Source organism: Zonotrichia albicollis, chromosome 6 (assembly GCF_047830755.1).
Source record: "Zonotrichia albicollis isolate bZonAlb1 chromosome 6, bZonAlb1.hap1, whole genome shotgun sequence".
NCBI classification, from domain to species: Eukaryota; Metazoa; Chordata; class Aves; order Passeriformes; family Passerellidae; genus Zonotrichia; species Zonotrichia albicollis.
The window spans coordinates 490,004-514,154 of record NC_133824.1 but is presented as its reverse complement, the minus strand read 5'-3'; the positions used below and the strand labels follow the sequence as shown (position 1 = coordinate 514,154).

At 43.0% G+C, this 24,151-nt stretch overlaps 1 protein-coding gene and 1 long non-coding RNA gene across 5 annotated transcripts in view; one reads left to right on the top strand and one right to left on the bottom strand.

Annotated features, from left to right (window-relative positions):
* Positions 1-1,393: 1,393 nt before the first annotated feature.
* On the top strand, positions 1,394-5,603 carry LOC141729318 (uncharacterized). Its single transcript, XR_012580671.1, has 2 exons — positions 1,394-1,673; positions 3,923-5,603. It is a non-coding gene; the product is annotated as an uncharacterized LOC141729318 (long non-coding RNA).
* LOC102072960 (nesprin-2) overlaps positions 4,862-24,151 on the bottom strand; it is a 181,891-nt gene continuing 162,601 nt past the window's right edge. For 3 of the 4 annotated variants that reach the window (XM_074542222.1, XM_026796308.2, XM_074542221.1), the window contains exons 103-118: positions 20,599-20,786; positions 20,297-20,447; positions 19,675-19,857; positions 17,701-17,838; positions 16,615-16,809; positions 15,521-15,803; positions 15,111-15,179; positions 14,160-14,296; positions 13,184-13,310; positions 11,333-11,544; positions 8,597-8,797; positions 8,162-8,290; positions 7,498-7,686; positions 6,842-6,931; positions 6,582-6,628; positions 4,862-5,964 (exon numbers count right to left, since the gene is read on the bottom strand). In XM_074542222.1, the coding sequence (XP_074398323.1) occupies positions 5,739-5,964; positions 6,582-6,628; positions 6,842-6,931; positions 7,498-7,686; positions 8,162-8,290; positions 8,597-8,797; positions 11,333-11,544; positions 13,184-13,310; positions 14,160-14,296; positions 15,111-15,179; positions 15,521-15,803; positions 16,615-16,809; positions 17,701-17,838; positions 19,675-19,857; positions 20,297-20,447; positions 20,599-20,786 (2,565 nt within the window). In that variant the 3' untranslated portion in view covers positions 4,862-5,738. The remainder of the gene's footprint in view (positions 5,965-6,581; positions 6,629-6,841; positions 6,932-7,497; positions 7,687-8,161; positions 8,291-8,596; positions 8,798-11,332; positions 11,545-13,183; positions 13,311-14,159; positions 14,297-15,110; positions 15,180-15,520; positions 15,804-16,614; positions 16,810-17,700; positions 17,839-19,674; positions 19,858-20,296; positions 20,448-20,598; positions 20,787-24,151) is intronic. The other variant, XM_026796309.2, reaches the window with a different exon arrangement.

The following is a 24,151-nucleotide window of genomic DNA, read 5'->3' as shown; positions in this document are numbered from 1 at the left end:
TTGCATTAGGGACTTTGATTAGTATGCCATTTGCATATTTTGAATATTAGTCAAACCATTAATCTTGGTGGTTTTTTAAAGCCAAGGACAGTATTTTTTATAGGAAGTTTTCAGTGAGTTACACATCTATTGTCTGTTTTGATCTTGTACTAACTATACCAGATGCTGCTGCTGATCTAAATTTTTACTCTCTGCCTTTTTATTGTTTTTAAGAAACTGTAATATAGCTGTGTCCTTCTAAAGATGTGTAATATTTACAATGAAAAAAAAGGAAAAAAATGTGAGTACAGTCTGGAATTTATTGGTACTTTCATTTTGAGAGATGTTTTGCTGTGAAACAAACCTGTCTCTATTTCTTGGGCTTGATTGTGTTCTGGCCTCATTGCCTGTTATGTTGCTCTTTCTCTGATTTTCCTTATCCTTTGCAATCTTTTGGTTTAATATATTTTTCAAAGAAATGTTTAAGTGATTTGTTTGTTTTACTTTAAAAGTGCTAAATTTGTGTACAATCTTGGAACAAACCTTTTGAAGAGAAAATGGGAAAGACTGGGTATAAATCATGAAATTATCTTCTAGATGGAAATTTGCTGTGGACTGACTCTGTAAAAGGGATGTGCTGCAGTTTTGTGCTTTGTGGTGGTGTTCATCTATGTTGCTGTTAGTACAGTGCAAATAGGAAAATGATGTGATTTTAACCTACTTTTTGTCTTGTTGAACATGATTTTATTAAAAGTTACTAATGATGTTTTGAAATGGGTGGAAGTCACCAGCTGTGGAGTCTGGATTAATGTAGCTGTGTTCATACTGGGGTGAGGGGAAAATGCTCATTCCAACAGCACAGGGAGGTGTGTGGCAGTGACTGAACAAGGGTGGCTCTCTTGAGAGAGATGTTGGGTTTGTGTGGGGTCTGGATGCCCCAGACTGCCCCAGGGGCTGCATTCCTGGTGTGCACATCCCTGTCCCTCCAGCCTGGAGCAGAGCTGTCCCACTGTGCTTCCATTGGGATACTGGGGCTGTTCCAGTCTCAGGGGGGATGAGGGGAGTCCGCAGGAGCTCTGAGGAGGGGCTGTTCCACTGCTTTCCTTCACTGCCTGGCTGCGACTCAGCTTCTCAGTGCTGCTGCTGCTTGAGAGATGGTGCTGCAGTTCTGGGATGTTCACAGAGTGAGCAAACCTGGCTCAGGCAAGAGGGACAGGAAGGGAGGGAGGGGAGGGAAGGGAGGGAAGGGAGGGAGGAAGGAAGTGGCGGAAGGAAGGAAGGAAGGACGGACAAACTTTTTAAGAGCACACACAAGGAAAACATGCTGAGCTTCCTGGTCTGGAACTGGAACCAGATAGTAAAACAATCTAGGCTGTTTTTCTTTTTTTAAAAAAAAAAAATTGGTTTCAGACAGGTGAAATGCTTTGTCTCCAGGAATATGAGACCTCTTCCACACCTCTGTCTTCCTTCAAATTACCCATTTTTAGTGCTGTAATGTTTGCAGTCAGAGAGGAGAGTGTGGAGGAAGGATATGTAGATGTGTTGAAACGTTCTTTGATGAGCTGGGGAGTATGAAAGATATTTGTTGTATTTGCATCATTACAGTGGTTTAGCAGAGCCCAAAAATGCAGTGAGGCCCAGAAGTTGCCTGTTGATCCTGTTTGAGCTGTTGCCAGGGATCTTCCTCTTCTGAGGTAAGAGTTTTTGTCTTGTTTGGGTTTTTATCAAAGTCTGCTTTAAACAAGTCATTTTATATCCCCAACAATTTCTTTGTGTCATCATCTCTTTTAGGACTGGGTTGTTAGTGTCCAGGGAAGGATAAAAACATATTTTATGGAACTATGGAATGGTTTGGGTTGGCAGGGACACTTTCCACCAGATCCAGTTGCTCAGAGCTCCATCCAGCCTGGCCTTGAAGATTTCCAGAGAAGGAGCATCCACAACTTCTTTCAGTCTCAACACCCTCACAATGTCCTGACACTCCATGCCCTTGTCAGAGCTCCCTCTCCAGCTCTGTTGTGGCCCCTTCAGGTACTGGAAGCTGCTCCATGTCTCCCCTCCCTGCAAGGATTTCTACAGAGCCTGGCCAGGTGTCTCCAACCCACCCCACCCTTCATTCCACCCTCCCTTAGGAGGTTCTGGCTGCAGATTCTGGGTGTGGGGCCTCACTGTGGAATGGTTTTGAAAAATCCAACCATATTCCAGCCAGGGAGTAGCAACTGCATTTTACCCTCCAGTTTCTGTACTGTTGGGATGCAAACATAACTTCTCAGCTTCCTCTAAGTTCACCCCAGGCCATCTTTTCACACTTCCCTACAGTCAGACCTAGAAGCCATGGAAAACCCTTTGCTATCATCACCATCCATCTCAGAAAAAATGGTTTGTATTACTTAGGCCCTGTGAGATGATGGGTCAGCAAAGCAGGTAAGATGTGGCCTGTTGTGCTGACCCAGGGCCCAAACCAATTCTAAAGAGATTGGTGCAAATGGGAGCATGAAAAGCAAGTGCTACAATGTGGAATGTAAGTATTATTTACATTAATTTTTCACAGTATTTTACTACTAAAGTGAAGTGTGATGTGTTAAATGGCACTTTCATAGCTAAGGCTTCATTTTATTTATGATCTATGTATTATTTAACTCCATCTTTACATTTAAGAGTCACCTAGACTCCTCATGTATTGCTGAGTGTTAGCAATTTTGATTTAAGTGCACAAAAAAGAGACTGCTTTGCTATAAAACTGCCAACATCTGCTGCTACTGCCTCAACAGACAAAACCTTCTTCACTCATCAGAGTGTCACAGAGGAGCTGGCACAGCCATTACCAGTGCTTACTCCACATCTCCTATGCCTGTTTTCCACAAAAGGTTTTGTTCTCAGTCCTGTCGTTTTAGTTGTAATGGAATCAGGCTCCTGGCTGAAAGTGGTGTCTTTTAAAGCACTTGATGTATGTTATGGTAATGTGAAAACAACCCCACAACACCCCAGCCCCTCCCCTTCCCCAGCTGTCTTTAGTTCTGTGAACTGATGGCATTTGTCTGTTGCTGTGTTTCATTGTTATGGGTTGGTGCAGCTGACTAAACAGGCACCGTGCAATGTAAATATATTGCTTTTTGTTCATTTCTCTCCTGCAGCTGAGCCCAGCCTGGTCTCATGAGCACCTAATGTGTGTGCTCGGTGACTGAGGGACACCTTCCACCATCCCAGGGTGCTCCAAGCCCCATCCAGCCTGGGATGGAGCAGCCACAGCTTCTCTGCACTACTCATCCCAGCACCTCCCCACCCTCACAGCACTGAATTTCTTCCCAACACCTCATCTAAAGCTGTCCTTTGTCAGTTTAGAGCCACCACCCTTTGTCCCACCACTGCAGCCCCTTGTAAGAACCTGCAGCTGGAGCCTTCTCATTGCTGCTGACTCTGCTGGAGCAGGGTGGGTATAGCTGAAAACAAACCAAGGCCTCATCTCACTGCCAAAAAATAAGACTCCAATTCAAAACTGGTTTGGGCTGGGTTTGATTTCTCTATGCAGGTGCACAACCATAATGGGTTGCTCTCACTACTGCATCTGTTCTCTCTTTAAAATATTTTTTTATCCTTCCCTGGACACTAACAACCCAGTCCTAAAAGAGATGATGACACAAAGAAATTGTTGGGGATATAAAATGACTTGTTTAAAGCAGACTTCAGTGTCAGTCTGCAGTGCAGTGATTATAATCAATTGGAAATAAAACTATTTAAAATAGGTGTGGAAGAAAAAAGATTTAAGCTATTTCCCAGACATTGTTTTTTAGTGACATTTTGAGATAATTTCTTGAAAGCTCCTCTTTTTATATATTACATCAGCTCAACAATTTGATATAACTGTTCATAATGAAAGGAAATTGTAGGCTATGAAATTTTCCTTAGACCTTTTAACATTGTTCAATTTTTTTCCCCTGCATAGGTTCTTTAATGGAAGAAGAACTGAATATCACGTCAGCAACTGCCTATTACTTCTTGGCAGAAAGGTCTGCATGGGCATTTGTGACAATCTGGCAATGAAATAATGGTTGGAGTTGGCTCACTTCTACAGAGAAAGAAACTTAAATGAGCTCCATCCTAAAGTAATTGCTTTGAAAATATCAAATAATGATTGCAGAGTGAGAGAGGACAGTGTGTGTGGCTGTGTGCAGTGAGAGGGACCCATCTCTGGGTACAGCCCCAGTGTGAGAGCACGAGCCTGGCTCCTCAACTCAGCCCGTTGAGTTTAGTATCATGTCCTGGAAATAAACCACAGTGGGTGTGCCACCATGGCTGGGAAAAAGCTGCTGGTTTGGCCATTCTCTGACCATGAGGACAAAGCAGTTTGCTTTATAAAGCCCTCCACCAGGGGGAATCAGCAACTACCAGTGGTGACAAGTGTAGAAAGGGTGGGAGAATTCTCAGAGGCGAATCAGAGATCTTATTTTCCATGGGTAAGCACTGCAGAAAGTGGCTAATTCCTGGGTCATTTTCACTGCCACACACACAAAGCTGTTCACCAAAGCCCTTACTACTGAACTGAGCTCTCCCCCACATGCATTTCCCACTCCAGCACTCCCACTGTAGAAAGTCAGTTCCAGAGTGGGAAACAGTTCAGCATTTCAAACCAGTAATAAGCATGAATTGGTTCAGCTTTGTGTTCTTCCTCCAGGAAAGCAATTCCAAAGGGAAGGATGTGTGCCATGGAACAGGTCCCACTGCTGGATTTGTGATCTCTTGCTCTGACAAGCAAGGGAGGGGTTGTGCTTCTTCCAGCACCACTCCTTTAGCAGGCAAAGAAATGGACTCTTCCAGGAGTGTGAGGGGCAGCACTGCTGGAACATGAAGCTGGTCCCCCCCCAGACACACCCAGAGTCCTGCAGACATTGGCAAAATTTTAATGACAGTACTCAAACTGTACAACAGAGGGGCAGTGGCAATGCTGACTGTACACAGTGTTTCTCCAGCCACTGCCCATACGCCAGTTTCATTTTAAAAACAAAGCTTATAAAAATGCACAATTCTCTCCCAAGGTACTGTACACTATTCAGCAGGTTAAAAACTGAAAAAAAAACTTTCATTAAAAAAGTCATTGCACTATTTGTATACATCAGGGATAGTCTACATAATCATGTTCATCTAGAAAATATGTGCATTATAAACCATTTCCATGCAATGCAGCAATTCCTTATTTCAAAGGTGGTATAAAAAGACAACACAGCAGTCCTAACTACTAGAACACTTTATGTCAAACAAAACAAATGTGCATCATGATATTGAATGTGTTAGATGAATAAAATACAACAACAAAGATTCAAAAATATGCAATTTTTTTGCTTCCACCAAGTGACTACAGTACCAAAAGATACAAGTAATGTGAAGTGTGTGTGTGTGTGCAGAAATCATATTCAATGAAGTCCCTCTTCACCTGCTTGTTTGTCATGCTCACCCAAGACAGACTGCTATGTTTAACATTACTGTGATGTCATTTCTGCATCTAAGAACTCAGTATCCAAACACCTTGCAAACTCAAGAGCACTGCCCCTACAAAATAGTGTATCTATTGCATCAAAGTATAAAGTGTGCTGCTTACAGTTTAAAAAAAATCTATAGAAAAAGTTTTGTTTCCCGTACAAAAAACGCTGAAATTCTGTCAAGATATACATTTTGAGATGTGAAACTCACTGCTTGATTGATGCTAGAGCAGCATGGGAGAAAAAAGCACCACCCAGGAGTGCTGAGTGAGAGTGCAGGCTGCCCTAGGTGGGCGGGGGCCCGTTGGTGTAGCGCAGCATGGGGTAGAAGGAGCGGGCAAAGTTGTTGGCCTGGGTGCAGCTGTAGTCTTCCTCAGAGGAGGGGATCATGCAAGCCAGCAGCAGAAGCAGCAGGAAGAACAGCTGCAGGGGTAAAGCTGCTCTCAACACTCGGTAGAAGAAGGAGGGAGAGCGAGGGGTTGCCTGCACAGGCTCTGAATGGCTTTCGCTCCTGGAAAGGAGAAACAAAGAACAACAGGCACTTCAGGGTTTGAGTTAAACAAGTTGTTTTTTACCCTAATTTCAGGAAACAAACTTAACGTTTACTTCACAAACAAACTTTAACTTAACTTTTCCCAGGAGGCAAACACACCATTCCAAATAGGTGTTGAAGCACATTATCCACACTGATGAGGTTCTTCTCTGCCCTGGCTTACTGAGATCTACCCTTTGAACAGACCCCACTGGACTGGGGGTTAAGTTCTCCCTCTGTCCTTCATGATCTGTTTGGATCAAGTGGCTGTCAGGGGCAAGTTTCTTATTCCAGGCATGCTGGTGGAATCAAAGGAGGATTTAAACCTAAAATAACCCCACTTGGCAGAAAAAATATTTTCTCAAGCCAGGGTTGCACATCACTGCAGAGATCCTGGAGCAGGAGTGCTGAAGAAAACCACTCCCTAAGGAGCAGCCCAGAGCTGGTAGGTACAGGGGACTCTACAGGTAAGGCAAAAATCACCTCCACCCATGGGTCACCCTGCAAGGAACAGCTGCCCAGGTTTCTGCTGGCACACAGCTCATCTCTGCCATATACACTGTTTATCAAGAGATTAGGCCTATATAGAATATTACCTTGTGCTGCTGCCATTCCTGCCATCAGCTGTTCTCCTGAGGGACATCTGTTGAGAGAAATAGCTTTTAGTATCCAGGTTTCAGAAACTACAAGGAATTTCCCTGAAAAGACAGCTGTAGACTTTAAGGTCTGATTCTAAATACTGTAATAAGATACATGGACCTAAAAGGTAAAATGATTATACTTGAGGAACTTCCACACTAAATATGTCAAAATACACTATATGCTGATAGCAAAATATTAGAAAAAAAGTACTTGCCTTCTTCACAGCAGGGCTGGATTTCTCTTCTTCTGTATTATAGACTCCTGAGTCCAAGTCATCTGGAACTAGCAGGAATGTTTTGGTATCCTGAAAGATAACACCACCTTTCACTGCCTCTGTAGGTGCACAGCCCACTGCCCCTTCACATGAGAATAATCAGTCTCCCCCAGAATAAAGAAATTTACAATGCCCAACATGAAGGAATTGCAATGGAATGGGTGCATACAGGAATTAACTTGGAAATATCTCTGACAGGCCTCAGGATAAGCAACCCATTGCTAAGACCTTCAACTCCTCCATGTTCATTACACACTCCTAGCCTGGTACCTGGTTTGGATCACACAAATTCAGGTTGGAAGGGACTTCAGGAAGTTCATCTGGTCCAACCTCCTGCCAAAAGCCTTACTCAGAGCTGTATGCTCTCTGCTCTTCAAGCCCCTTGATGACAGAGGCAGCACAACCCCTCTGTTATAAACTGTACCAGCCTTGGGGTGCTGGAGTTGTTCCTACAGCCAGAACTGCTCTTTTTTCAGCTTATCAAGGTGGAATTACTTTAACATTAAGTCAGTTTTTTTATAAATACTTTCACTCTTAATATGCTATTTCTTTTCAGTAAGGAAGATCCACAAAGAAGTATTTAAATTCCAACTCACCAGATTCCCTTGTATTGTTTTTAAGTCATGAGAGACTTGTTCAATCAGCTGTTTCAGTTTTGTTCCAATTACATGGACCTTCTCCTCCTCTTCAATGTAATCACCATCTGATTTCAGCAGCAGGTAAGCAGTGAGCTCTTGGAGGGAGTTCACATTAAGTTGTTGCTCCAGCAGCTCTTTCTCCAGTTGCTGAGAATAAACAAAAAACAGCACAACAGACTGTTACCCTCCACTTTATGGATGTTCTCCCAAAAGGAGAAACTCTGGAAGACTTTAAAGAACAACACAACCTGCCTGAGAACCAACAAGGCACAGGAATGGTTATTACAGCTACATAGGAAATGAAGTTCTCTTGAAGAGACTGGTTGTACCTGTTTGAACTAACATTTCAAAATAGTTCTGGCAGGAGGTAATTCATATAGAGTAGACATTAAATTTTGGAAATTGGAAGTCTTGCTTCAGCATAAAGACTTCTCATAAGTAACTTTATTATGGTAATTATGGAGAAGTGCCTTGTAGATGCAATATCTTGGTCCATTTCAAAAGCCACCCACATGCCTGAGTACAGCAGGTCTGAGGAGAGGCTGCAGACACTGTGAGACACAAACATCCTGCTCTTCAGAGTGTGCTGAGAGTGAGGTGCTGCAGGTAAGACTACACTCACCATCAGCTCCTTCTGGCATTCCAGTATTGTATTGAGATCAGCATTGGGATCTGTGATTTGTGCCTCATTCCTCCGGCTTTCAGCACTTGCTAACCACAGGATCAGCTTTTGGCTCTGGTCATGGAAATCCTACAGAAACAAAAAGATTGGCCCATAAGAGGAAAAACACCTTTGTAGAGCCTTCACCTACAAATTCACAATTAGTGAGAGTACAGAAACTTTGCTAAAGTATTCCACCTATGTAGTAAAGGGCATTATCCACTTCAAAGATATTTTTACCAAACCGTTTCAATCCATCAGAGGCAACTTTATCAGGAAACAAAGTGCCTTGAATTGTGAGTGACCATTCCACTGACGTGCAGGGATTACCCCTCTGCCCTCTCCTCCATAGAATCCCAAAGGGTTTTCCCTTCCAAGCTGGCATGTGGGATGTACCTGGCAGTGCAGCAAGGCTTGCTGCAAACCCTTCCTCCAGCTGTCCAGTGCACGATTTGCCTTCTCCCAGTGCAAGTTGACCTTCCGAAGCCTGTTCTGCAGCTCCTTGAACTCTGTGCTGTCTGCCTTCTGGAACTCTTTGCTGCTCAGGTTGGCAGAAAGCAACACTGCTTTGTAGCTGTCAAATGCTTTAAGCATGTCCTGGTAGAAAAAGAAGATTAGGAGTTTTTATGAGTGATGAAAATCATGTTTATTTGCAATAAAACCACATACTCAAAAGTATTACAGGTGTTGGGGAAGGATGTTTGAATCTGGTGGCTTTTCAATACTGCTAAGAAACATATTGAGGCAGGTTTATGTTTGGGTTTTTTTTAAAGCCAAAACCTTTACTTTGAAGAAAATAAGTGTGACTGAGCTTGTGCTTCTCCCTAAGTCACAGGCATTATGGCTTAATCCACATCTGCCTTTCAATTCCTCTGAGCGGTCTCTTTCCCTGACATTTTAACAAATACTCATATTGATCATCACATAGTATCTTCTAACTGATAAAGGTTTTGCCACCCCAGAATCCTAGAATAATCCCGTCAGGGACATCTGGAGGTGTGTACTCTATTCTCCTGTTTCACACAGAACCAACTTCAAACTCCAAGGAGGATGCTCAGGGCCTCATTAATTCAAATTTTCAGTATTTCACAGGATGGAGGTTCCCCACCCTCTCTGGGCCCCTGGTCCCACACCAGACTGTGTTTGGAGGTTTGTTTTTTCACAAACAGGATGGGAATGTTGGGGCACATTCCCTGAGCTTTTATTTGCAGCATCAGCCTCATTACATGGTTGAGACAATAGAAAGATGGCAAAGCTCACATACAGCCAGCAGCAGCCAAAGACCTCTTTGCTACAGAACATTTAAAAAACATTAGTTAACAGTATATTGTTAAAGCTTACAGACAGTTTTCTAGGCAATTACTAAAAGTACACATGCACCCCTTCACACAATGCTGGCTTCTCTTATAAAAAGTCATTATAACTTTTTCTACTTTCAGACTTTGCAGCTGCATCTAGCTCTGAGTTTTCTCTGCTCTGTTTCTAAGGCCTGCTTTTCCCAGCTTTCTGAAAATCTTCTTACCTTTACTATTTCCCACACCACACCACCCCACTGTGAGAAATTATTTTTCTCTCTGGTCTCAGTTTCTGCCAGCCCATTTCTCTGACTTCTCAATGTCCCCCCAGAAGGCAGTCCTGCCTGCCTTCCTCCTCTCCCTTAGAATTACAGGGGGAATAATATGGAATTTGCAGTCATGGTCATATCATCTAACCACCTTTATGTTAAGGCTGACCTTGTATTTCTGAAGGTTTTTTAAAAAAAAGAATGCCAAACAATACCTTCCTTGTACCCTCCAGTTTACAGTTTGAATCAAGGGTACTCATCTTTCCCAAGCTGCTCTTGCAGTAGGGAAGTCAGAGCTGCAGGATGAACCCCACAAGCCACAAAGCTCAGATTGCTTTTCTCAGCAGCCTTTCTATCCAAGAGTGTCAATCTCAAGATCTGAGTTCCACTTGTAGAAAACTGCTGGTCTAAATTACTTTTTTTCACCCATCAAAGGATCCTGTCCCCTTCTCCTCCAGGCAATAAAATTTCTTTCAATATCAGACAAAGCAAACAGACTTCTGAACACCAGTAAGCCACTCTGCAGGCAGACTGGCTTTATCCTTATCCCAGGCATTTGGGATGTCCTGACACCTCATGAAATTCACTTCTTAGAGCACACTAGCTCTTTTAACACCCCTCTAAAGCCAAACTGTCTGAAAATGGGATTTACAGCCAGCTGGACTCCTCTTAAGCAGATGCAGAAGGGAGAAGTGAAGCTCTGCTCCTTGAGGAGGTCAGACACCCAACTCCAGGCTGAAGGGAAACACCTCCCTCCTTTCTGAAGGCACCATCAAACCTTTCCTGGGGCTTGGATAATCCAAACTGGCTGAAGGAGTCAGAGCTGACCTTACTGGAGTGCAGAGTCATTGTCCCTGGCCTAATAACTACTCCAGGACATGCAGGCTTAAACATACTCTCAGCATGCCTAAGAAATCCCTCCTCTGTCCTGCAGTGTCCTGTTTGTGAGCATCACCCCAAGGTGACACCAGACTGACCAGCAGCCTCAGGGTGACTCCACACGGGGCAGCTGGTGAGGGGTAAGCACACAAGGATTTTGCACTTCCACAGATTTTAGGAACACTTGCTCTCTCAGACTTGAAGCTGAGGCATTTCATTGCCTGAGTCCCAGGGCCCCAGCAGTTCCATGTGCCCTGGTAACCTGCTGGCTCATGTTGCAGAAACCACAGCTTTAGAGCAGATCTTTGTCTGTCCTGCTGGAATTACACCCCACCCTTACTTCAAGTTTAAAAAAAAAGCAGCCTAGCCTTTGCAGCCTATAGACCTGGCTAATTTTCAATCTGTTTCTGGTTTGGGGAATGGCACAAGGAAAAGATGTCAATATCACTGTGCAAGAAAACAGAAAGGGAGAAGTGAAGAGGTTTTTACTTCTGCCTGCCAATCTCTGTATATGAAGACAGAAGCACCTTGCCTGAGACCCTCTTTAGCCCTGTTAGCTGTGAGCAGTTCAGTTCCCCTGTGGCACAGGAACTGCTGTTGGCATCCATGCTGCCAACTGATCCCAGGAGAGCACTGATTAAAAAACATCAGCATCTTGAAATCCCTCTTCTCAGCAAGCCATAACTTACCTTCAATTTCTTGACCTTTTGTTCCAATGCCTGCATGCTGGTTGGAAGTTTCACCTTTTGCAGCTCTTCCAGCTCTTGCTCAGTTTTATCAAGCCAAGTAGAGATGTCACTGAGGTCTGAGTCCAGCTGCTGCCACTGCTGCAATTTCTGTTTCATCCTGAGTTTATTTCTGAGGTCTTGAGCTTGGATGAGCTCCCACCTATCAATAATGCCTGCAAATCACAGGGAAAAAAACCTCAAACATTTAAATTTTCAGTAAAGGAAGGAGTGTGTAAAACAGATGCAAGAAGTTTTGCAAGAAAATTATTTCCCATGCTACTTGAGATCAATTAACTGCTGTAATGTATTACTGTCATGCAACCACATCTTTTCTTGAGATTTTGCAGTGTCTGAATTTCATATTGCTGGTCAAGTTACCCACATAGCAATGCTACAAAGAATTTTAATGACATTAATTGGAGTTGTTTTAATTCACTTGGAAGAACGGACCAAAACTAAAAGGACAGAATTCAATGAGCCCAGCTGCAATTTGGTGAACACCACAATTCAGCATGGGACAAACATGATCCAGCAGTTAGGACTTGGGTTTGGGTTTTATGTCTATGTGAGGCTGCTGGAGAGAGCCCAGAGGAAGCCACAAAGGTGATGAAAGGGCTGGAGCACCTCTCCTGTAAAGCCAGGCTGAGAGATTTGGGGCTGTTCAGCCTGGAGAAGAGAAGGCTCCAGAGACCTTAGAGCCCCTTCCAGTGCCTACAGGGGCTCCAAGAGAGATGGAGAGGGACTTTTGACAAGGACATGGAGTGATAGGACAATGGATAATGGCTTTAAACTGAATTGGGCAGGTTTAGATTGGAGATTAGGAAGAAATTCCTTTCTGTGGCCATGCTGAGGCCCTGGCACAGGGTGCCCAGAGCAGCTGTGGCTGCCCCATCCCTGGAAGTGTTCAAGGCCAGGCTGGATGGGGCTCTGGGCAAGCTGGTCTGCTGCAAGGTGTCCCTGCTCATGGGAGGGGGGCTGGATCTACATAACCTTAAGGTCTCTTCCAACCCAAAGCCTTCTAATGACTCTTAATGATTGTTTCATCAGTTCAGTGCTAAAGGACATGGAGATGCCACCTGTGTGATCAGTGACACTTTCTGAAAGCACATCCAAACCACTCAGGTTATTCCCATTCATCCCACACATGGGAGGGACACAACCCTGGACTATTTGTGAGACCAGAGAAACAAAGTGAGTGAGCTGGTGCATGCAGCTGCAGCCTTCTTTTCATCCCATGATTTGCTTTTGTGACTGCAGTACAACGTGCTGTTACAATCTCAAGCACCTGAAACCAGATATGAGATCCTAAAAGGTCAAGAGAACCAGCCTGCTGGTCTGTTTGCATGAAAGGATCACTGTAAAGATACTGGAGAACAGAATGCATTACCAGCTTTGAACAAATATTTCTGCAAATGGGAGCTGCAGCATCTTGTTATATGGAGTACCAGGAACTCCACATAGCACTCTTCTTTTAGACAGAACCTTGGGTTTGAAATCTGATTAGAAGCCCCTGAAGTGTTCAGTATCAGACAAAAGTGAAATTGTTCCCATTTACTACAAGCAGCAAAGAGACAGAAGTATGTTATCAAAGAAAAATCTCAATTCTGGCAGAAAATGTGAAAGCTTTGAACAGCACACATGGCTTGGACAGAACCACATGAGAAGGGAGCTCAGTGGATTGGAAATTTGGCAAAATACATTATTTTTTTTTTTTTTGTTCCCAAATATGCTGCTTTTGTGCCATGTCTGCTTTGTCTTCCCAGAGTCACAGGACAAACACCAGAGCCCCAAAGCCACTGCAATGCTCTGTACCTGGCTGCTTCTCTGTTGCTGCTATGTTCACAAGTTCTTGGTCATCTTGGGGCTCCTCATCGCTCATGTTGGCAGATGGAATTTTCTCCTTGCTGCTGCTGCTGCTGGCAGAGCTGAGCTGCTTCACCTGGAATGACATTTTGGTGGGTGAGTGAGCCCTGCAGGTTAACAGGAGGTCAAAGGTCCAGCCTAATCTGTGCTACTCTGGGGTGGCTGGGCTGCTGCTGAGCTTTTGCACATCACATTTAGCACTGGGCTTCTGCAGCTTTGCTGCCAGTTTACACTGGCTCTCTGTGCCTTTCCAGCAAACAAACACACACCATGGTGATGCCAATGGCTGCAAGAGTGGACATGGCAGATTTATTGCTTTTGCACTACCTGTTCCAGACAATGTACAATTGCTGGTGTTCTTTTTGGATTGTGGGTCTTGGTAATATTGACTCTTAGGCTCTGACAATGGATTAATGATGACAAAAGCAGCCAGATACCAGCACCACCCTGCCTGGAAGAGTGCTGACAATGGCTCCAGATCCACTGAGCCTGGCAGCTGCTGATGAAGCCATGGCTGGCAAACAGCCACCAAGGTTGAGGCACCAATGGACAATAAGCCATTTTGGCACATTTTTCAGTGCATAGAAGCAGATTAAATGGTGTGTTGCATATTAAGACTCTTCAAATTTGCTTAGGAAAGGTAAATATGTCAGTAAGTATCAAGAGATTCATACCCTGTCCTTTGTGGGAGTTAAATTCTCCTAGACTTCTCTTATGACAATAGAGGAAGGAAGTTCCTCCAGACCCTGACTGACCAGGAGTCCAACCTGAACCACCAGAAATAATGCCTAAGTTTGTGTGAAGTGAAAATTCCCCACCTCAACTATTCTTTTCCTTGATCCTGGAGAAGGGAAGAGGGTGGAGTTACACAGAACAAGAAACAGACTGTAGTACAGGTTCAGTGCCCACAGAGCCTCCAACTCACATAGCCTGGTTTATAGGGAGTACTTGTCTCTGGTCCAGACAACACATTTCCAACCATCTCTGCCTGGTTATATCTGTGTTTCCTGCAGACTGGGCTGCCTGGGGAATGCCAAGGACGAGCTTCTGAAACAGACTTTCCTGAAACAAATAAAACCAAAACCACACACCATGAGTGCAAGATCCCACCTCCACAAGGAAGCTGTTGCTTTGTATTAAGTTAGAAAGCGCTTTGAATAAAATGGCATCAAGTTATGGCATAAAAATGACAGTTTTGCAGCTTTCCTTGCAAAGCATGCACATTTGCAAAACATCAACAGTGTTTCAAGGTAATGAGATGAGAGCCATGCAGTTATGGGACATTCTTTTTTCTTCTGGAAAATGCTTGAATACAGGTTAGAGTATTCAAAAAAAAAAAAAAAAACCAACAAAAGACAAGGCTGCACCATGGTTTTGTAAAGTTTGCATCCCAACAATAACTATCACACATCTGCAACATGTCAGAGGGAACAAGTTAGACATGTCCTGGTTTGGAGAATGTTTGTTCTGGATTTAACAGACAGGACACACATAGTTCTGTCATGCACAAACTACAAAAAAAAATACTTGCAGAGTTGGAGCTACTGCCTTCAGTAGTTATGCAACCAAAATTAGAAACAACCAAAAACTGATACTACCCAGAGCAAACCACCGAGAAAGAACCAAAAGACTTTGGATCAGTACAATGAAATGCATGTTAACCACCTTGGCATTTACCAGGCAAATCTAAATGGTGTGTTCTTGACTGCTTTTAATGTCCATGTGGATACTGCAGCGTAAGAACACCATGGCAGGATGAGACATGGTGTCCACACAAGGCAGGAAGTCAGACATTACGTATGAGAGAGGTTGAGGAATATAGCGTGCAGCACAGGGAGATTGCCATGTTCAGACACATGCATTAGCAGGTGCCTACCAGAAGATGCTTTCAAAGTTTTTGTGGTCATTTTAAGATATGCCTCAGGGTTTTCAGTGATTTCTACATCTGAAAAAAGAATAATGTCATTTTCCTCACTATTCAGTATCTTCCAGCTATTAAAAACAACTGAAACAATGAAGGACAGCAAAGACAAAGAACAAAGTGGCTGGTACCATTTTCAAACATTCTTAAATACTAAGGCTTCTAAAACCTTCTTATGTTTCTAAAAACAAAAGCTTGCTTTAGACAGTACCATTTCCTTCATATAAGAGATGAGCCTGCTCACATCTATAAATGTGAAAACCAACCAACAAGGTGGGAGCAAGACTTCAATTTCCCTCCCTTCCCACACAGGGACATCCTCCAGCTGTCCATGTCAAACCAAAGTGCTGGACATTGGTTCTCACCTGACAGAGCACTGTAATATGTTGCTTCTTCATCATCTTCATGAGAAGAAGAACCTCCCACATCACCTGTGTGGTCCCACTCAAGTGGGATGGAGTCGACGCTGACAGGGGTCTCACAGCCTGATCTCTCATGGCCCTGAGTCGGGGGCACGAGGTGGCAGAGGGACTGTGTGGATGAGGGCCCCTCAGTGATGGCTTTCTTATGCCAGGGATCATTCTGGATTTCTCTGGAGTCTTCTTGATCTGTCTCATTTTCAGAGTTGTCTTTTTCATCGTCCAATCCCTACAAGTAATTATTGCATATTAATAAGATTTACAAGAGATCTTAATGACATACTGACTGAACCACACAATATTACTGAAGACAGTTTTGTGGTCAGCTGCAGCACCATGTGCCTAAAATTAAAGGGAAACATAATTTCTGCCTTCTTCCTCTTTTGCCAAATCCAATCCTCATATCAGCAGCTACCTCTCCTCTTTCAAGGCACTCAACCACCACCACAGCATCTGTCCAGTTTGCAGGAGGAGTGCCCAGTTCCAAATAGAGTTAAAAAGGTCAGTCAGGAAATGATGCTCAGGCGGGAGTGAACAGCTACTTGTTCATGTTCCTTCCTTACTCAGCTTTCTAACAGATGTTCTTTCTTCTTGAGGCCAAGCAAACTGAGAACCATCTGAAAGTTCCCAGGGAAAAGCAAAGTGCATGCTGTTCCCCATTCAGGGCTCTCACAACAAACTGGACAGATGGAGTGGACAAACAAATACATAAAGAGATATTCTAAGCACATTATTGATGGTAAGGAAAACAAAGTGATATTAAAAACACCAAAAATGTTTTGAAGCCTTCAAGGCACAACTATATGGTTCTGAACCTTAGGAACAACCTCCATGCTACTATCCAGATTCTGCAGATGGAGAGGCATGAAAGGATTGGCAACAAAGATTTAGCAAGGCTGGCAGAGCTCCTGAGCCACTGGAGATTAAACCACTCAGTCAAGCTGCTAGGAGTAAGCAATTGCAACTCAAAAACCAAAATAAGCATTGCAATTCAAACACCAAAATCTTGTCAAAGCATTGAAACAACTGCTGCTTCTTACAGGATCCCTTGAAGTCAGTCTTTGATGGAAGCGGGCAACTCGGCCAAACACCTCCTGACAGTACCGATGAAGCTCTTCCAATTCATCCTCAATCAGGATGGCATCCAAAGGCTCGCTCTTCTGAATCAACTGCTCCCCAAAAACAATTAGCTGATCAATCTTATTGGTGTTTAATGTTATCTCCTGTTGGAAACCCTATTTGGAACATAGAAGAAAAATAATTACTTCTCCATTGCCTCTTTCTAGCCCAAGGTTTCTCCCTATTTTCTAGCTCACGGCAGTGAAAGACAAGCAACCATTGACACTGCTGTCTAATTTAATTTGGCAAATATCTTTTTACTCAAGAGGTCCAAAGGTTTGTTTTATGAGCAGAATTACAGCTCTAAATGAAGTGGCATTTTCCACTCATGTGTACATCACTATGGCTGCAGTGTCCTGAGCATGCAGGGGATCATGATACAAGAGTTCAGCTAATCAGAGATTATTCTTCTGTTGGTACACACAATCTTTTTCTCAGTAGCCAAGAAGTTTGTTTGGTTTCTTGGGTCTCCAGCCTACACAACAGTAAATCTACATCCCAAATCAGTAGCAGTGCAGGGAGACAGGAGAAATGATAACGTAGGAAAGAACTAGTATATTCCTTAGAATCACTGCACATTCCTGGTGTCTAATTTCTGCTGAAATTCCCAGCTACAAACATGAGCTCTGAGGAGAGATTGTACAATAATGCCAACTCAAAAAAGATTTGCACCAGAAAATAATGCCTGAATTTAGGAATGTAGCTCTTACTGTTAAGGAGCATCTGCTGCTTTCCAGGCCAGATAGCACTGTCACTGACACATACTGTCAGGAGAAAATGGCAGGACAGAACCGAGCCTGAACACTGAATCTGAATTAAATAATGCACAGCTTAATCTTGATTCAGACAATATGTCTTTAAAATTTACTGCTGTCTTCAAACAAATATAATCCTAGAGAGATGTGGTGGCTACAGTGAAGTTACAGAAAATGGATGATTCTGCCAGCAAGGGCAGCCCAACAGGATCACTGGGCTACAGTAAACAACTGCTTCAGAAGGATACTTACATTTAACTGGCGCATTTTGTCATCAAAGTTACTTTTTGAGAAGTGTTCCACGTTTGTCAGCTGTAGGTCCATTTCTGTGAGCCAGACAAGGATGCTTTCCCTCGTCCCCTCAAACTCATCTCTCCGGTTGGTGAAGTGCTGGATGGAGAAGAGGAGCCAGTGTTACATGACCTCAGCTACTAAAAGAGACAGGTCACAGGGGCTCTCTGCAATCAGTGTTTTATTTCACAACTCCTGTTCACCTCAAAGGCCATCATGACACAAACAGTAGCATGCCATGATAAAACCTGTCCTCTTCCTGTAGGGATGCTAGAACAGTGCCCTGTACTAGCACACTATTTGTACAAAAGTGGGAGTAAAATTTTAGCAGTTCAAGATGCTTCTATAAAATTACATTATTGATTCCACACAATCCTTCTCCCACATCATTATACCAGCAACAATTACTTGGACTGAGGCTTAACATCTAATTTGTTCTAAACTTAAAACAGAGATAAACAAAGGAAGCAACCCTCATCTCTAATTAAAATAATTAAAACTATGAGATTAGTATCAGTTTTTACTGATTTTACAATGGAGAGGCTGGATCATGTATGACCACAGCAGTGTAATTAATGCACTGTTTGGCATGGCATGTCCCACAGACACTGCTAACAGACATGCAGCTTGCATGTTCTCATGGGTGGATTTACTTTTCAGAAAAGGGATTATGTAAATCCCAAATATAACAATTCATAGCTGCACAGATCAAACCCCATCACTGCTTTCACTGTCTCATCCACTGACTTTGGGGAGCTAACAGTTCTCTCTGTCTCCCTGTTGCTTACAGCACTGCTATATTTAAAAATCTGGCAGTGACAAGTCTCCCCCAGGGCACAGCGCAGAGTATCTGCCCAGAGATCAGATTAATTGATGAGCAGGATGCTTCTTTGGAATACACTCCAACAACATTCCTCATCAGGCAGGCAGCACAGCAGGAGCTGCTTTCTATCACATCTCCATCTTTAATGCCTTGTTGGTGAATCACAACTTGGCACGAAGTAGAGCTGAGTTGGAAACTTCATATCTGCACTTGGGTCCCTTCTGTCTCTCTGTCTCTTATCTATGGAAAGGTGCAAGAGCATGAACACATCCACCCATTACAAGTGGGTAACAGCAAAGTGTGATAGCAGTAGTGAGTATTGCAATTGACCTCTCAAAATTTGCACTCCTTCTTCATTTAAACTTCTCTTCAGCTACCAAAAACCAATCTACCAAGGTGAGGTTTATGCCATGTACTCAGTGACCCTTCCAGAGCTCCCCTGCTATGCCAGTAGCTCAGGACAGAGAGAGCTGCTCTGATGTAGGCTTTGCTCATGAGTAATTCCTGCAGAACCCTGGATGCTGAGAATTTTAAACTTTCTATGTTGAAAGGCACAGACCCACAAGAGAATACTACATTTGACCTGAGGCTGTGGAGAAGGCTTCCAAAATTGACTAATAGCACTGGGATTCTGGGTGTGTAGTTTGATTACAAGTGTGTAATATCATTAAGTAGAAAACTTGAGAGTTTAAAGTTTTAGAATACAGTAACATATATATAAATATATAAATATATATATATAAAAATAGAAGTTTTAGAGTGGAGGCTAGTCCTTCTTTTTCATGAGTTTGGGTAGTATTTGTAATAGGACAGAAAAGTGTGCATTGCGGACTTGGAGTAATCAGTTATTGAGTTAAAAGGAAAAATAATTTAGGTGTCATTTCTTAATTAGATAGACCTTATAAGAAAAGATAGTTAGCCATTTTGTAGCTTGTTAGCAGAATGCTCTAAAACTCATCACTTGTAATATAAATAAGAAATAATAAACATCTAAGTCTGAATACGAAATGTCTCTAATGCTTCAATCCTGACCTTGACAGAAGCAGAAAAAAGAAGCTAAAAACCAGCATCCCCTGAGTGCTCCTGACTCCCTCACCCCGCTGTGGCACTACCTTGAGCCTCCTGAGAATGGAGGCCACTCGTTTCTGGAGGTTATCCCAGCGCTGGTTGCCCTCGTGCACCATCTGTTTGAGCTTGCTGGCCGAGTCGGTGCGGTTCTCGCGCGCCAGGCGCCGGTACTGCTTATTGATCAGCTCCAGCTGCGTCAGCCGCTCGTGGATCTGCCGCTGGAACGCCTGCAAGGCAAAGCCAGCAGCTCACTGCCTGGTGACAGTCAGCATGTGGGTATTATCCATCAAGAGAGATGGTGCCCTCCCCCTCAAAAACAGACCTGCCAATGGCAAAACTAAATCCAGATTTTATAGACCCATATTTTAAACCATCTGCTCAAACTAGAAGAAAGAAAAGAATAAATATTGCACTACAAAAGTCTCTTGCCTATAAAAAGCAAGGCTTTAAACTTTTAAGTATCTATTCAAAGTATTGTAATCTCCACATTAAAAAAAAATCTGGAAACAAACAGACATTTAGCAGCTGCACACTCACCAAATTATTTATGTTCCCTATACTACCAATGCCAAACCAGTGTTTTCCAGAGACTAATGCATTTTGCACAGACAGTAAGTATTCAGCAGCCTGATGCTGAGCATAAAAAAAGCAGTTAAAAAGATTCACCTCAAATTTCTTCAGCTCCTCTTTTGCATGTGTGTACAAGACCTCTGAAGAATTAGGCCTAGCTGCTATATTTTCAGATGCTTTTAGCCAATCTTCAAAGCGAGAATAGTCATCCAAAAACCTCTGCCACAGACGCCAGGTTTCCTCGATTCTGAGAGAGCAAAAACAGAAAGGTTTTATCACAAGCTAACCATCAACTCTGGATTCTTTTTTCCTCCTCAAAACTCAGCTTGTGGCAAAAGCTACAGAATTTCCTCAAAATGCTGCCCCAGGTTTCTGTAGGGTAAGAATAGGAGACATACTTCATTCTCCTTTCCATGGACATGGCACAGATGTTTCTCCACCGTCTGTCCAAACTCCTGGTGGTTTGCTGGATTGAGTCACACTCTGTCTCATTAGCACACGCATCTGAGTCGTGCAGCAGGACTTCACAGATGTTAAACACGGACTCCACGCCCGCCGTGTGCTGCTCTATGTCTCTCTGCAGGTCCTGCCATGCAAAAGAACAGTGTCAGTGGAAGAAAACATACAGGGTCACAGGAAGGAAACATACAGTGTCAGTGGGAGGAAATGTACAGTGTCAGTGGGAGGAAACATACAGGGTCACAGGAAGGAAACATACAGTGTCAGTGGAAGGAAATGTACAGTGTCAGTGGGAGGAAACATACAGTGTCACTGGAAGGAAACATGCATGGCTACATCCCACCCATGCCCTTTCAAAATGCTGCAGAGCATGGGGAAAGAGCAACTCCCGTGTCAAGAAAAGCTGATTTAGCTTTAAAAAAGACTTGCAGAATGAGCTGTGCAGATGATACAGGTCAGGAGAGAGCCAACATGTAAAAAAAGGGTTGTCCACCTTTGGTGTCTCAGTCTTAACTCAATCTTCTCATTAACAGTCTGGACAATTTTAATGTGAATTCAAAATCCAAACCTTACCTATACCATAAATAAATTCTTACTAATTTTGACAGCACAAGATGACTGTCTTATATCAGGTTACTACCCTGAAAGTTCTCTCATCAGAGAACTCCTAGAGCAGCACTTGCATTTTTTATTGACTGATCACAGGCTGCAGCATGAAACACAAACACAGCACACAAGGACCTGGTGGTACACTGCTTTTCTTAATCCCTCTTGTAGGGCTTCTCTTCTGACAGAGTGTTTTAAAGGGTCTGGAAAAGACCTTTTGACTAATCTACACTACAGGTTTCTCTTCCAAAGCCTGCACTTCCCTCCACAATAGTCTGGCCTTTCATCCTGTACCCATCACTACTCCTGAAGTCAGTGTAATTGAAAGACAGAAAAAAAAAGCCTTATCTAAATATTTTTTATTGAAAAGGTAAATCTGTACTATGTGACCAACTTTAATTTTTAATAAAATGACAATAGCCACTACAATGCCATTTTTCAACCCATTTCTGGCTTTTCTAATGAAGGATACAGAGACTTTTGCTTGAATAACACTAGAGCAACAAACACAAATTAGTATTTTCCTGACAAAAATGAATTGTACTTCCCATCAAATGGTATTTACTGATTTCAGTCAACAGATGAAGCAGAATTGGTTTTGCTCTAGACTTCAAAAAAAAAAAAAAAACCCCAAACAAAATAAAACAAATAAAACCATCCAAAATAGACACAGCTTGTAGTAAATACAAAATGAGTAAAGGAAGATTTTTCCCACAAGTCAACAAGCTGCAAGGAGTTGAGAATCACTCAGTGGCAGTTCTCAGTGGTTACATGGGTACCTGAATTAAAGGTTGAGCCATAAATAGTCAAAATATGGCTTCTGGGATTTGTAGTAATGAACAGCTTTAAGAAATGTAGAAATGAAATTCTTCACATGGATGAGACTGCCAGAAGGACATCCAACAGAATATTTTACAGGTTATTAAGGATTCACAGCTATTTACTGAACAAGATATGAGCATCAATGTCTTTCAACACAGGCTCCACAGCTGAGAGCAGGCTCAGTCTCACTACTGGTACCTAGAAACTGTCTTCTGAATTCATTAAATTTCACTGAATTTACAGGTGTATTAGTGAAAATGAGAATTCTGATCACAGATTAAATAAATTCTAACATGTAATTTTATTTAATTAATTCTAATGGTAATGTTGCTGACACTTTCATTACTTCAAGCCATGCCTGGGTTCATGGAAGAGCCTAGACAGAATCCCTCCTGTTTTCCAAGTGACCTGACTGCATTAAATGAGACAAACATAACAAACTAAGGGAGAGGGTGAGGAACATACACGGAGCTCCAAGAGGTATCATTCCCTTAACTCTGCATAGCATTGCCCAGAGAGCTTTAACAGACTACACACTGCTAGATTTTTGCATTAGTGAAACATCTTTGCAATCTTAATATTATTCATGTTGTAATCGTCATCCTTTAATTGAACAAACATGCCATAAAACACCTCTGTGCATACACAAGGCTTTTAAATTTCATTATTCAAGACTGCACAGGTAAAGCTTTTCCAGTCATGGATGTCAAATAAAAGAAGCCTGTAGGGCATATTTCTCACCATTGCTCTGCTCTTGCTGAAATAATTGTTCAGCTAAAGCCAGGAAAGATCTTTTTATTGTCTCATTGAGACAAATGTTTCACTAATGCAGAACAAAAACAGCTTTTCTTTTTACTATGGTCTTTTTAGTCAGCACAGTCTTCTCATACTCAGCCTGCTAAAAAGCTACTGTAGACAGAGTCTAGAGGTGCCTAGAGGTCTGTATTTAAAACAGCATCCAAAAAAATTAAGAATTAGTAGCTCTGAGCAGCAAATGATGGCTCTAATAGCGAGCTAAATCTTGAATGCTCATAATAAAAATAAATTAGTTTGGACACAATTCCTTTGTGCTTCATGCTCTGCTCTGCCTGGCAATTTATCATGGCCTTTGAGAATGCAAAAGGTTTGAATGGGAAGAAAATATTTCTTTGTTGTTTACATGACCATTCACAATGCAGATGGAACCATGAGAGGTGCAGGGCCAAGGCTCCTGGTGTTTGACCAGTTCCTGCAGCGCAGTCAGTGGGAGCCACCTCCAACCCTGTCACAGAGTAGCTGGCCCTTCCTGTGACATCTGGGACATGAGTACAAGCACAGCCACACCAACCAGCAGAGAACAGAGTCCCCAGGTCTGCTTCACTCAGGGATCCTTAGACACAAAAGCAGAAACCAGAGAGAAAAGATGGAAAGGATAGGAAGGATACCAATAAGTGTTCCTAAAGGCAGATGCCATAAAAAGTTCAAGCTTCCAAACTTGACAGACTTATTCTTGATCTTTAGTTTTTAGGCAAGTTTTGCTCTTTAACACAAAGGCTAGATGACAGCCAAGCACTTAGAACCTGGCCAGACTTACAGCACAGCCCTGAGCAAAGGATGACTCCACCTACAAGTCTGTGCTTTGGAGAAGTTCCTTTTCCTTGCCTGGCTGCTGGCTAGACAAAATTTACTGCAGGACTATGCAACTCCTCTCCTAAGATCCCCTGGTAAGCCACTGCCTTGGATAAATGCCCACAAACAGCCAGCAGTGCAGGGCTGGTTCACACTTGTTGTCTCAGCAGGATTCACGTGCCAGCTCCCCCAGCCCTGAGGGATTTTCAGAGCCTGTCTCTGACCAAACCTCAGCCAAAGGTGTGTCTGCACAAATCCACTTTCCAAAGCCCAAGCATCCTGCTCTGCCAAGCTTGCTCTGCTGTCTGCAAGGAAGGGACAAGAGCTGGAGCCAGTGAGGGAAACACAACAAATCCCATTTCTTTGCAGAGAGCAGCATTCACGCCTTGTCAGTCGAAGTCATCCTCATGTACTCTGCCCACTGTGTGTGCCCTGCCCAGTCCTCAGGAAGTCTGC